The following is a 13,936-nucleotide window of genomic DNA, read 5'->3' as shown; positions in this document are numbered from 1 at the left end:
CCACCCATCCTAGCGGTTCCGCACTCTGTTTGCTTAACATCGAATATCGGTTGACTTCGACGCTAGGCGCACAGCCACTTGCGACTTGTGCAAGTTGGTGTTTGAAACTCGTACTCGAGGAACTATAGGTCGCTACATTAGAGGCAATAGTGGCGCCATCTATTGATAACTTGGTGGTACTAAAAACAGAAAATCCTATTAGGAGAGCAACAGCATGCGACAAGGACAGAAATATAAATTAGTTTCAGCGTTTCACCGCTACGCGGCGCTAGCATTTCAATTCATGTAACCGTGATAAATATATATATATTGTAAATATATAGGATAATATAGATCCTCTAACAGATAAAGAATACACTAACAATAAGACAAGATAAGGATAATAGCATTGATTCTATTTAGTCAATGATTCTATATATATAAACAAGTAATTACATGCCTAGTGACTAATAACGAAACTCACTGAAAGTGGAACATCATGACATTTTTAAACAAAATCTGTGTATCAATAAGTTTTTTTATTTTATTATTTCATGTAACTGTTGCATTTAATAAATATTCCGAAGAAGCAAATAAACCAAAATATGAAGACCCCTTACAATTTCCAACCTCTCTTCGTGAATTGGATAAACCATTTCGTATGGCAAAATTAAATGTAGTATGGGTAAAAGCAAAAAATGTAAGTATTAACTATTTATAGAAATAGATTATTTAATGTATATTTACAAATATATCTATATGTAAATTAATTCTTTTAGCGTTTAACAGATACCAAATTACACTCAATATTCAGTGATCTGAAAATCCATGATAAAGAGGAAATTGCGTATAAACATTTTAAGTCTGATGGAAAAGATCCCAATGGTGAAGAAGAAGCGCGTTTAAGAAAAAAACTGATTGGTAATTTGAAAGATTGAATAAAAGATCTTAGTGTGTATAATTTTGTGTATGTAGTATGTATGTTTTAATTGATTTTTTTATTTATTTAAAGGAATTATGAGCACTTATGGATTATTAGAGCACTTTGAAGATACAGAGGATCCAGAATTATTAAAGAGACATAAAGCTCTGAATGATGGTAGTAATTATATTTCCAGAGATGTTTTTAAAGATAGCAAATTAAACAATTTGTGGGCTAAAGCTGAATTGGCAGGTTTCACACGTAAGTACTATGGAAGATTGTTTATGTTTTTCAATTAAAAAATTATTTAATTGTACTTGATAAATGTGATCAATAGATGAAGAATTACAAGCTTTGAAGGAAGAGTTTCAACATCACCAGGATAAAATGGATGAATATCTGAGTCTTTTGAAAGATGTAGAAGATGGTGATACAGAAACACATAAAAGTTAGTAATTTCATCATATGTATATATATATATATATATATACTTTATATATATATGAAGTGAAATAATTGTTTTGTATACACAGATAGTCTATATCACAAACCAGAAAGTTGGAATGAAATAAATCACAAGGAAGAAATTTCCAACAAGATTCCTGAAAAGAAATTAGATTATTTAGAAAAAGCAGCTTTACTTAGGTATGCATGTTGCCTGTGTATATTTAATATATATTTCATAAATTTTTGAATATATAATTTCAGGGAAAAACATTTGGAAATTAGAAACGGATTTGATCGTTTGGATAGATTGACCGCAAAAGGACCAAATCATAAAGAGTTCGTAGAACCCAAAATTCAAGGCTTATGGCGTATTGTATTACAATCTGGATTCTCCCCAGAAGAACGTTCTTCGCTAAAAGTAGATATACATATATGTAATTAAAGAAATTATATTTCTATTTGATATATTATTATTGTATTTTATTATTAGGAGGAGTTATTACACTACGAAGGAAGATTGCTAAAATTGCGTCATTTGCACACGGAAGCTGCTTTAGAAGCTGCACGTCAAGGCGAACCATATGATTTAGACAACTCTACCATGGAGAAGCATATTAAAAAATATACGAGAACTGTTCAAAAGCTTCATGCAGATCTTGAATCAAGGATTTTGCAGAGACATTCTGAATTATAATATATGTATATTAATGATAGTACAATAAATTTACACAAATTACTTCTATAATAATTTGATTGTTACTAAAAGTTATTACAAAGATATTTTTAATAAAGATATAAAGAAAATTTTATATAGATCTGACATTTGCAAAGATTTAATTTAAGAATTATATTATTTTATATTACATGTACATGATATATTTTTAAAAAGTTTATATAAGAGTATATTGTATAAATAATTTATGTGATTTTATCATGTTTATAATAATAAAATATGTATTATTCAATCTATGCATGAAGCTCTTCTCTAATCTTACATTAATTAATTAATTATATATATTTTACTTAGCAACATGTGATACATCAATATTGCTATGACAATTGTTCTTAGATTCAAATTCCGTTCATAACAAAAGTAAACGGTTAGATATTTACAAATGCGTAAACGATTTCATTTTTTGAAATATACTGATTGTTGTACAACAAATTTTGAATAAATCAGCAATATAATGGCAACAGTAATAAAGGATCGTGTTATTCCTATTATGGATACTTTAGTTAAATATGATAATCCAGTCCTAGTCACAATTCGTCCAGAAAAGGTACAATTTTTATTAATAAAGCAAATATCATCTTTCTCCTCATTAAATTAATTATACTTATAATTAAGATTACAATTTATTATAAATTATCTAACATTTCTTATTAAAACAGGTAACGAAAGAACAAGTGCCAAAAATTGGAGTAACAGTTTGTAAAGTTGAAACCACTATTCCTACGCTTGATACAAGACATGAAACTTCTGAAATTCTCAATAAAATTTTACCGCCTAAACAATGGGAAGAGGATGGTCAAATTTGGACTCAACAGGTACAATATTTTTCCGTTTTACGTTATAAGTAATTTACTATGATGTTGTATGTATTATTTTCTATTAGGTATCAAGTACACCAGCAACAAGATTAGATGTTATTAATCTACAAGAACATCTAGATATGAAGTTGCAACAAAGACAAGCAAGAGAAACTGGTATTTGTCCAGTACGTAGAGAGCTTTATACACAATGTTTTGGTAAAGATCTTTTATTGGATGTTAATTTTTAAATATTGTATAATCAAAATTACACTTTAGTAATACTATTTTGTAGATGAAATAATACGCCAGGTGACAATAAACTGTGCAGAACGTGGATTACTTTTACTTAGAATTCGAGATGAACTTAAGATGACATTAGCTGCATATCAAACTTTGTATCAAAGTAGTATCGCCTTTGGTATGCGTAAAGCTCTACAAGTATGTTTTCTGTACTGTTTTCTCTTAATATGTGTATAAGAAAGTATGCAGTAACAAAACTTAAAACTTCAATATCACTTTGGATTTATAGGCTGAGCAAGGGAAGGAAGATTTAATTGCTGCTGCAGATGAGCTTCAATCACAAAAGACTGAATTAGAAAAAACAGTTCTTGAACTTAAACAGAAATTTGAACAAGCTGAAAGAAGAGCAGCTGAATTAAGAGAAGCTGAAGAGAAAAAACACATGGAAGAAATACAATTTTTGAAAAAGACAAATCAGCAACTCAAAGTAAATTTTTGCATATAATTTTTATATTAATCTTAAACAACTATGAAAAATTCACTAAGCTGCTATTACTTTTATTTCAGACGCAATTAGAGGGGATCATTGCACCAAAGAGATAAAATGAATATAATATATAATATAAAAATAGCATATTAATTTCTTTTGTTTATATCAATTTCATTTATTTTAATTTGATAATAAGATTATTATAAAAACATTAAAATATTTTATTTACGTGTTTTTTCTTATTTCATGATTTGCAGTTACATATATCTTTTGTTTACAAATTTGTTGAACAGTGTAAAATGTATAAATATTGTTTAATAGAAAACATAGATAAATAAATATTTTTAATTTGTTAACGCATAACAGTACCACAAATATTAAGGTACTAATTACATGAAGTTTTTTTTATTGTATATAAAATACATTTTTTAAAATTTATTTATATAAATTAGCTGTTTCAGTTTATTGTTTAATATAACCAGGTATATTGTATTATCAAAATATAAAATATACGTAGACAGAATGTAATATTTCTCTTTATAATTAATTATTAAAACAAATACAAATATTTCAAAAGTACATACAAATTATGCCTATTATTGAATTTAACGTCGATGTAAAGTACTTCTAAAATAAGAGTTTCCAACTATAGATTTGTTTTTATATTAATAATAATACAAGTTCATAATAAGATATAATTTGTCAACAATGTTGAAGAATGATGGTATTTTTTTTCATTCTAATTAATTTGTTTTTTAAATTTACTTTCACTGAATTATTTTAATGAAATGTCATAATTCATTAAAGATAATTATTATTGTGTCAAGATATTTTATATAATTTTTAACGCTATAACTATTATAATCGTTCTTATAATGCTATTTATAATATCATAAAAATGTTTCAATTGATGATCAAAATGATTTGAAAAGTATTTATGTTTTAAATTATTTCTAGAAAGAACAGTATTGGCACAATTCCAAAGTAATGCCATGGCCGATAATAAACGTACATTAAATTATGTATAATGCTTATTTGAAAGAAAACAGCAATATATATTTCTTTCTTTTATAATCTTATGAATAATTTAATAAATTGGTCCCGCTCCTTTAATCGCACTTTACACCGCAGTTAATAGTATACTTGTTTCAATTAATACTTACTTATGCTAAGTATTTAATTTTACATTTATAATTTTCATAAATCTTAATACTAATAATATGGTCTGTTTTACTGAAAAATGTATATGATCTATATAAAATGATATTTTTATACTTAAGATGATTTGTATTACTATCGCAAGTATGTGAAAAATAAAAAATGTTAAATCTGAAAAACTATTGTGATTTTTTATCTTTTTTTATTGATATATATTGTAATTTCAATCTAGGTAAGTATACATATTGGGACTATACGAGATTACAAATTTGTTGATGTTCAGATTTATTAGATAATATATTTAGTATTACTATTACATAACATTGCCACAAAAACTTTTTAAATGAAAATTATATTTTTGTAATCTCATACATGTATATTTATTAAAGGTACTGTCAGCAATAAAGGAACAGTATATATTTTACATATTCCATTCTTCAATTATAGTAGATATTTTATTTTCTTAATGAAATTAAGCTTTTTTTATTTTTCTTAAGTATTTGATACTCATTGGCTAACTTTCTTACGTATATTTTTATGCAATTGAGGACATTATCTAATTATGACATTATATAATGTATGTATACTGTAAAATATGCCAACGATAAAGCGTAACTACCGTTGGTGTAAATAAAAAATAAATTAAAACAAATAAATTTGAAAGAAAATGAAATTATGAATGTGTATAATATATTTGAAACAACTCAAAAATTTAATACTCATTCATTACATTAATGGAAACTTTGATATTAGAATGAATAATAAATTTTAAATAAACTTTTTTCTAAAGAATCAAAAACTACGTTGATATTTAACAATGAAATTATATATAATGTGACTTTTAAAATGAATCCTAGAGTATATTAAAACAGTTTTGCATAACATATATATTAATATATTTATTGCTAAAGGAAAATAAATAAAATACTTTACAAACCACAACAAATAGCTGTAGTTCACATTATTTTTTACTTTTAAAAACTAACTAATAATATATTTTACATACGCTCAAAAACCAATTGTATATTATAATTTGATTAAAAATTTTTCATTTGTATATTGTTCGTTTCAATTATCATAAATACTGCTTCTATATTTCTATTTAAACTGAGGAATTGCTTATATTAAAATACATTATTTTTTTAAACTAAGAAACAAAAACTGCAAAAGGAATGTGTATCATTTTATATAGAACAATGTAGTATTGTAGAATCACATCAATTTTTCGTATGAACTGACTTTAGTAAATATATTTCATAAGATATATGACCATAGTACTGACTGTAAAAATACTATTTCGATATTATATCCTAATTTCTTCAGCACTGAAGTATCTTTTATCAATGTTGTAAAGTATAAAATACAAATTCTATCATGTTTAAAGAAATAAAGAAATCGATTGCAATAATTATTATGTTGCACCAGTACAGGGAAACTATGACGCGGCTAATGCTAATAAAACATGCATTACTTCAATTATGTTTAATACCAAAAACATAGCACGATCTATAAAAGAAATAAATGTAATTCCAGATGCCAATTACATTAAATGATAGATATGAAATTATACGTTGAAATTATGCATATATGTGTATGCTTCAAAAAAAGCAGCACACAATAAAAGATTTTTTAATATTATATGCACCGATGTGACAAGGATTTGAATTCTGAAATGTCTGAAGTGAATTAATACAATGCAAAATTTGTATTATTGAAACACACTTTCACAATGATGTAAAAAAAGAATTTCACAATCGTTCTTCCATACATCTTTCTTCATTTTGCACCAACATTTTTATCTGAGATTAATGACGACCTTTTTTCGAACGTTTTCGTTTCTTTTTCTTTGAAACAAGAACAGTATTTGCACTTATTTTAAGAGCGGCATCTTCAGTGGCATTTGTAGGTATAATTGTTTCGATTTTTTCCTGCGAGGTACTCACATTAGAAGGTTGCCCAGTAATTTCTTCGTTTTCACTTTCAGCATCACTTGCTCCTGTTCCGATAATACTTTCTACTTCATCTTCTGCGTTACTTAATTCCAGTGATATAATCTTTTCTCGTAGAGTTTCAACCTAATTACATAAATATATACATTGCAAATACTAAAGTAGAACAGAGAAATTTTTGCACTGATACGTGTAATTATTAATTTAATTACAATAAACATAGGATATATAAAAATATATATATATATATTACAAAATCAGATGAAATTTATAATACTTTAAAGTAGTAATACTTGATATATAGCTATACCACCAAAATAATTGTAGTAATTATTTAGAAAGGAAATACCTTCATACATGCGTAAGTAGTGAATAAGAAAAATCAATAGCAGCATTACCAATAGTACGAGAAGAGGTTTGTTAGTGATCAGTGGAAATGAAATCAATTGCTCAAGGTGGTGCAGGTTGCACTTCCATGGTCAGTGCTGGATTCTTGGAACAACAAACACAACCATTGAACTAGTGTTTTCATTAAATTTTGTGCATTAAGGCAAAAATATTTTTAAGAGCAGCATGCATATGCACACACATTACTTTAATATTATAAATATATGAGCACATACATATAAAATGCAACATACAAACAACACATATTCTTTCTTTCTAAAGAATACAACTTTAGTTCCCTTTATTCAAACTTTTAGGAATATCACCTTGTCCTAATTAAATTAATTAGAGTATTAATATAATACTCCAATCATAATTTTGCTGTAATTTATATTTTCAACTTTTTTTTATTGTGCCAAGTGTTTGTACTAAAACTTCGAATTGTAATTTTATTTGCACACATTATAATAATTTTCCAAAAATTGTAATTACTTGTAATAATTTGCTCCTATAATGATATTATATTATATGTCAATTATAATAAATTGAAGTTCCAGTACAATAGTTGAAGAACTGAACTTTACTCAAAACACGTCTCGAGTCGTTGATGTGAACAGATAATATTCGGTGCTTAAATTTTGTGCAAACTCTAGGATTTATAATACCTGTCGCTCAATGAGCTTCTCGACGTATTCGACTGTTCGGACACGCCGTTCACCCGTCACCTCATCCACGTATTCCTCGGTACGCCGAGTGACCTTCTCGTCCACTACTTTCTCGGATTCGCGTATCTCTTTAGGGGGACCCACCTTGCTGCGTACAGCAAGTTTGGGAAAATCTGCACTAGACGGCCGTAACGTAGTGAACTATGATAGTAAGACAGACAAAGGGGGTACCACTGTAGTTAATGTAACATTATAAATATACGAACACTAAGTTAGAACTACAGGCGAGCAAAGAAATAATTAGTAGTACAATAAAAAATGCTGGTTAATCTGTTTTAAACACATCGTTAAATAGTGTTTATTGTTTTAGTTTATTGGTGGTATGATTAGAGCAAAGTATATTATGGATGCTTACATCAGTTGCTTTTTCTGTTTCGGGAACTGCAATAACAGCGTCTGTGGAATCCTGCATAGGATCTGTCTTATTTGTAGTATCCATCATTTCATTCATTTTCTTAATTACTATCTGTGCTTGAATAGCATCCTGAATACAAACATTTAATACATGATTCAATGTAAATACTATTTACTGTATGCATTATCCAATTATGGAAAGTAATATTGATAATTACTTGTTCCAGAGATTTTAAACGTGCTTGTCTCCATGCTGCACGCTTTTCTGCCCTTAATGCTCTCTGCTCAGCAGGACTCAAGTGACTTTCTTCATCTTCATCAGAAATTATACCCTATGTAATAAAAAATTGAATTGAAGTATAAATCATCTTAAACATTAGTATTTCAATTTAATAAAATTATCTAAACTACAGAACAATTTAGAACATTTAATTATGATAAATAAGAAATTTGAACGATTAAAAACATTTAAAAAAATAATACCTCCTGTATCAATCTCTCTTTCAAGCGACGTTCTGCTTTTGCTGTCCTTACACTGCTTGGAAGATTCTGCAGAAGGGCGATCGAACTTCGCGAACTCAGTCGGCTACTGCAAGGTAACGAGCATGCACACTGACAAATCATATACATGTGCCACAGTTTGAATGTTTATTCATTAAAGAAGAAAGTACAAAAGCAACGTTCAGTACAAAGGCTAAAAAAATATTGTATGACTTATATACAAATGAAATAACAATACAAAAATATTAAACTATACCACACATAAACTATAAATCTATGATGTAATTGTATCGGTGCTAAAAGATTCCAAAAAATAATTATTTCTATATTATGGATTTAAAAGGTAATAAGACTTTCATATAAATGAAAATGAAAGCAATTATTGGCATTAAATAAATAATAATTATTCTTTGGAATGTTTGAAGTGCGCTTGCAGTGCTTGTGAAGAACATGTATCAAAGCAAGTTTTTGTTTATGAAAATTATATTTCAATGTACATAATCTTTAGAAATTTATTAAAAAATTATAATATGCAGTAAATGCCTGTGCAAGCATAACCACAACCTGCAAGGTACAATGTGAATGTAAATTTCATAAGCCTATATACAAATATACGTTATTTTATAAAGAGAAAGCAATCGCTAATTCTTAATAAAATCATTTATACGATAATTATAATAAGCATGCACATTTTATAATAAAATAACAACTACAACAAAAAGCATATAAATTATATATACATGTAAAATTTATTATAGATATAAAAATACTGATATTCACACAATATCCAATCATTTTGTATATCGACGTATTTTTTCAACTTATAATTTTACTGTAGAAATACAATTTCACTAAATATATAAAGAATATCTTTTATGTTACCCTTTAAACTAACAATTAATACTCATGAAAATTTGGTAATTACATAAATATTGAAATATAACTGCCGGTCTTGTAATAGATAGACACATTTATCATCTTACAACTGAGAAATAATTACATTATTTCATACTTTTATGTACAGAGCATGTAGTAGATGGAAAAAATGCTATAATAATCATATATGTAAAGCAAGATCTATTTTTTTATTTTTTTTTTTTTTACAATAACTCTTTACTAAAATTTAATTTTGTATAGGCAGTGTTTAGAAAATTATTATATAAAGTTATTATTATTATATAAAAATTCTAGAGATGAGCAAAATTTGTTGAGGTGAGATTATTTACTTTAGAATTGTAAAAATGAAAAAAGAATCAATTTTACTATTATTATATTTTTCGGCATTAATGCATCGCGTATGCAATTTCTTAATAGGCAGTATTTTCTCTTTCATTTTTCTTGCAGACACAAAGAAATGGAAAAGAGAAATAATAAGATAAAAAAGTTTTAATAATCACACGTTCAAATGCGTAGAATGAGTACAACTTAGCTTACTTAGGTCGCCGGTTATCCTGATCTTCTAATGTTTCCTCTAAATCTTCCAAACCTTCGTTTTCATCGAGTTGAGCCCATGATTTTAATTCATCTCGCGTTAGAGTAGCAATCTTTCTTTCTAAAAATGCATAATAATAATTAATAATTGTACAAACTAAAAATTTAATGATATAATTAACGTACCTTCTTCTTGTTTCATTTTCTCAACTTCATCTTGACTTAGAAAGCTGAATACTTTTTCTAGAAAAATAATAATACATAAAAAAAAATCTGTTGCATTCAATAATTGTTCATATAAATATTTTATCCACCTGGTTTAGGAGAAGGTTTCAAATGTTCCTCCATGGCACTTTCAAACAATTTTTTTTTATCGCTAACTGACATCTTCACTAAAGGTGGTGTTGGTGATGGTGTTGGTGAAAGCTGTATTTTAAAGCATTACATTAATATTTCATAGAAATAATTCTTATAGGAACATAAATATAAATATCAATATATTTTTTTAATAATAATTCCATTTTCAGTATGCACTACTACATGCATTTAGTCTGTACTTAAATAATTTTATTAATAAGGAGTTATAATTTTTATGAAAGAAAAAAGATCAGCGATCTAAACGCTCCAACATTCTCGATAAAGAACGATGAAAAATAGTGCATTAGTTCTAATTCTTTTTAATCATGCTTTTTAAAACCCACCTCAACCTGATTATTCCCATCAACAGAGCGTGCGTTCTGTCGTTTACCAAAAGAAACTGAAGTGCCACAATCTCCCATGGACGGGGGAGCAGTCAAAGGTGTAGGAGGAAGTTTAAAACGTGATTGAGTATTTTGAATAGGACTTTGATAGACTTTCTTATAGGAAGTAATTTGAGGATCAGAAATATATCTATTGTCATGCAAAGATGAAGAATATTTCTTTGTTGAAGGGGAAGTGGGATAATTAACTGATTCTTCTCTAGAAGAAGGAGGAAGGTCAGCAAATGTAATACTACGTTTTGGTATGGAACTTTTTTTCTTTGGAGAGGGCAAGCTTTGGACAGCAGTAACGCGATTGAAATTCATCGATGGAGTAAGAGTAGAGACCGGAGACTTAGGCGATGGATTGTCCACTGATGTTCCATCTCTCTCTTTCCTCAGTGACTGAGTAAATAACATGAAGGATTATATTAGTAAAGTTAATGCAATTTTCTATCGCAATATAGAATGCAGTAAAAATACAAAATTATTAATTAAGCGTTATGTAAATATACAACAGACTAACAAAAGAATTTCTAACAATTAATCAACTAACAAGAAACAAAAATGTGTAACTTGTATATCATATTATGTATAAATGAGAAAACATTTTCTATTTCTGTATCCTTTAAGTTTAATAATCTTATTTTTTATAAAATTTGTAATTATACTTCAAAAAACAGATTTATTTTCAATACTACATCTCATACAAAATCTATATTAGAATTAAAAAGGAATCAGTTTTGAACTTATTCTTAATATTCTTCCTCTTTTATCATCTATACATTCAATATTATATCAATTGTACTATTATTGCAACAATTAATGCAGCTTTGCGCATAATTTTTATTTGTATACCCTTCCAATGATTTTAAATATATTAAAATCGATTTTATAAAGTTACTTCATATTTGTACCCTCTATCCATCACCTTTTCATACATATCAATGCATCACAAGATATTCTAAAATGTTGTCAACTAGGTAACTTTTATCCCAAATTATGATTCAATAACAGGAACTATGATCTTTGCATTACTAAATATGAACATGAAAAATGTATTCTCTCATAATTTATAGAGCTAACAGGATAAAATGTAATTCACTTTCAGAAGAGCCTGCCGCATTGATACATTTGAATAAAGCACTGCACGTATTTCATCATCTTTATGTCTGTCAACTGGAACTTCAACATTAACATAATTTTTTTTTATAATTAGATAAATATTATCTTATCTTTATACTTTGTAATAATATATAAACATCTGGTCCATTAGATTTATATCAACATATAACATTTATAGAACATTCGTAGAATACAGTACATTGATTTATATGTTAATAATGATATGAGTTTACTGTAGAAATAACCATTCAAGAATGCTAGCATTTATAATCTTAAAAAAAATGCTAGATGCATAAATATCTTATCAAATAATATTTTATGTCTCAATGGACATTTTATTTCTCTTTCTTTTTTTTTACTTTAACTGTACATCATATAATAATAAATAATTAAAACTTGATATTTTTTTGAATAAACTCTCCTATTTAGTGATACACGCATTGATTATTATCTTTGTTTCCAATGATACACAGCTTTAAGTAAATGGACTATGAAATTGTGAATTATAACGTATATGCACTATTTTCTATGATATGCTTATATTTCTGGAAGTAATAAAATATTCCAACTTTATTTCACATAACTGTTTTGCTAATAATATAAAAAAGACTTTGCTAATAATATAAAAAAGAGAAAAAGATTTTCAGTATACCAAAATATTTGGAATGATAATCAATAAAACTGATTGATGATTTTTTTCTTAATATTACATAAATTAGAGAATATTAAACAAATAAAATTATTAAGAATAATATATTAAAAGTATTCTAAGTATAATAATGCTAATTCTTGGAAGTGTTATTAATTTTTAAATGCAAATCTCGTTCCTTTAATTATCAAGTCGTGTATCAAAAAAAGGACAGTAATATACCTGTTCTTTGTGAGACATAAGTTTCAAGTATATTATTATAAAAATTTATAGAACTATAATATACTTGTTACTTGTTGATCACATTGCAACAGGAATCCTTTACTATCTTCTCTTACTTTCAATAACTTTTGATCCAACATCCAGACGTTCATCTAATTTCTGTAAGCTTAATCAATTGCAATAGTCGCGCATCATACGTTTCCAATCTGTCAAAATAGACTGTAAAATAAGTTTAAGAATCAGTGTACAAATATCGCTAAAAAATATTCAGTAAATACATGGGAAGTTCTTGTCGTCTATGACATCAGACTACCTATCACAGAAGTATCTCTTCATGTTCATCTTTTAACCGATATTTATGAACGAAAGAGTGATGAATATGTACACAAGAGTCTGTAGTTAAGGAGGATATCACATTTTCGTGATGATTAAAATTTTGACCCCGTTTTTGGACCAAAACAAGAAACCAATCACAGAGAATCAACCTAGCCAGTCAGCATATTCGCAATAATTACTTAATATTATAATGGCAGTATCAGTAACAAACGGAGTAACGATAGTTAAATTGTACACATAGTGATACTCATGAAACGCAATAAACACCGTGATTATGCGAGTTAATGACATGAATTCCTTAGAATAATTTTATTATGGCACAGTCCCGCGGATTCAGAGGTATGGACGTAGACACAGGGAAAATGAGTAGAGGGTCGAACGACTCACTCCTGTTAGAGGGCAGCCAAAGTAGCGCTATCACCTTCCACTGTCTGCAAACATGTGAAACATCTCTTGTTTTGCCGCTCAGGAGAGCATGCGACGCTAAGAACACTGACAAATGTACATTTCATGCGTCACATATTAAAAATAAGTAATGATACTTATGATGAGTGTATGAATAATGACAAATAATAAAACTGATACCAAACTGAGCAAGTCATATAAACTTATGTATGATCATTCGAAGGATAAAAAATTAAAAAGTTAATATTGTCTTCTCTTTACAGATAGTTAAGAATTAGTAATTTGTTATTAGATATGATTTCTTATTCTCTTCATAAAGTTATGTAGAAATAAATATATAGGT

The 13,936-nt window shown here is 27.3% G+C and overlaps 3 protein-coding genes across 9 annotated transcripts in view; 2 read left to right on the top strand and 1 right to left on the bottom strand.

Moving 5' to 3' along the window:
• The first annotated feature begins 287 nt into the window (after positions 1-287).
• On the top strand, positions 288-2,090 carry LOC122527569 (alpha-2-macroglobulin receptor-associated protein). Its single transcript, XM_043651863.1, has 7 exons — positions 288-679; positions 759-900; positions 992-1,162; positions 1,239-1,349; positions 1,435-1,546; positions 1,610-1,766; positions 1,839-2,090. Exons 1-7 carry the CDS (start codon positions 479-481, stop codon positions 2,040-2,042), a joined length of 1,098 nt encoding a protein of 365 aa, XP_043507798.1. The 5' UTR covers positions 288-478; the 3' UTR covers positions 2,043-2,090.
• Positions 2,091-2,276: 186 nt separating this feature from the next.
• On the top strand, positions 2,277-3,835 carry LOC122527567 (33 kDa inner dynein arm light chain, axonemal). The gene is made up of 6 exons (XM_043651862.1): positions 2,277-2,628; positions 2,741-2,896; positions 2,965-3,097; positions 3,174-3,319; positions 3,411-3,608; positions 3,689-3,835. The coding sequence occupies exons 1-6, from the start codon at positions 2,536-2,538 to the stop codon at positions 3,722-3,724; spliced, it is 762 nt and encodes a 253-aa protein (XP_043507797.1). The 5' UTR covers positions 2,277-2,535; the 3' UTR covers positions 3,725-3,835.
• Positions 3,836-5,896: 2,061 nt separating this feature from the next.
• The window catches only part of LOC122527588 (protein lap4), a 45,996-nt gene continuing 37,956 nt past the window's right edge, over positions 5,897-13,936 (bottom strand). For 2 of the 7 annotated variants that reach the window (XM_043651908.1, XM_043651911.1), the window contains exons 27-35: positions 10,818-11,261; positions 10,431-10,542; positions 10,303-10,359; positions 10,120-10,237; positions 8,668-8,773; positions 8,403-8,516; positions 8,186-8,314; positions 7,771-7,971; positions 5,897-6,844 (exon numbers count right to left, since the gene is read on the bottom strand). In XM_043651908.1, coding sequence (XP_043507843.1) covers positions 6,575-6,844; positions 7,771-7,971; positions 8,186-8,314; positions 8,403-8,516; positions 8,668-8,773; positions 10,120-10,237; positions 10,303-10,359; positions 10,431-10,542; positions 10,818-11,261 — 1,551 coding nt within the window. In that variant the 3' untranslated portion in view covers positions 5,897-6,574. Of the gene's footprint in view, positions 6,845-7,116; positions 7,211-7,770; positions 7,972-8,185; positions 8,315-8,402; positions 8,517-8,667; positions 8,774-10,119; positions 10,238-10,302; positions 10,360-10,430; positions 10,543-10,817; positions 11,262-13,936 lie in introns of all 7 variants that reach the window. The other 5 variants (XR_006306371.1, XM_043651909.1, XM_043651910.1 and 2 more) reach the window with 5 other exon arrangements.

Source organism: Frieseomelitta varia, unplaced genomic scaffold (assembly GCF_011392965.1).
Source record: "Frieseomelitta varia isolate USP_RPSP 00005682 unplaced genomic scaffold, Fvar_1.2 scaffold_227, whole genome shotgun sequence".
NCBI lineage: Eukaryota > Metazoa > Arthropoda > Insecta > Hymenoptera > Apidae > Frieseomelitta > Frieseomelitta varia.
This window is presented reverse-complemented; position numbering and strand designations above follow the sequence as displayed.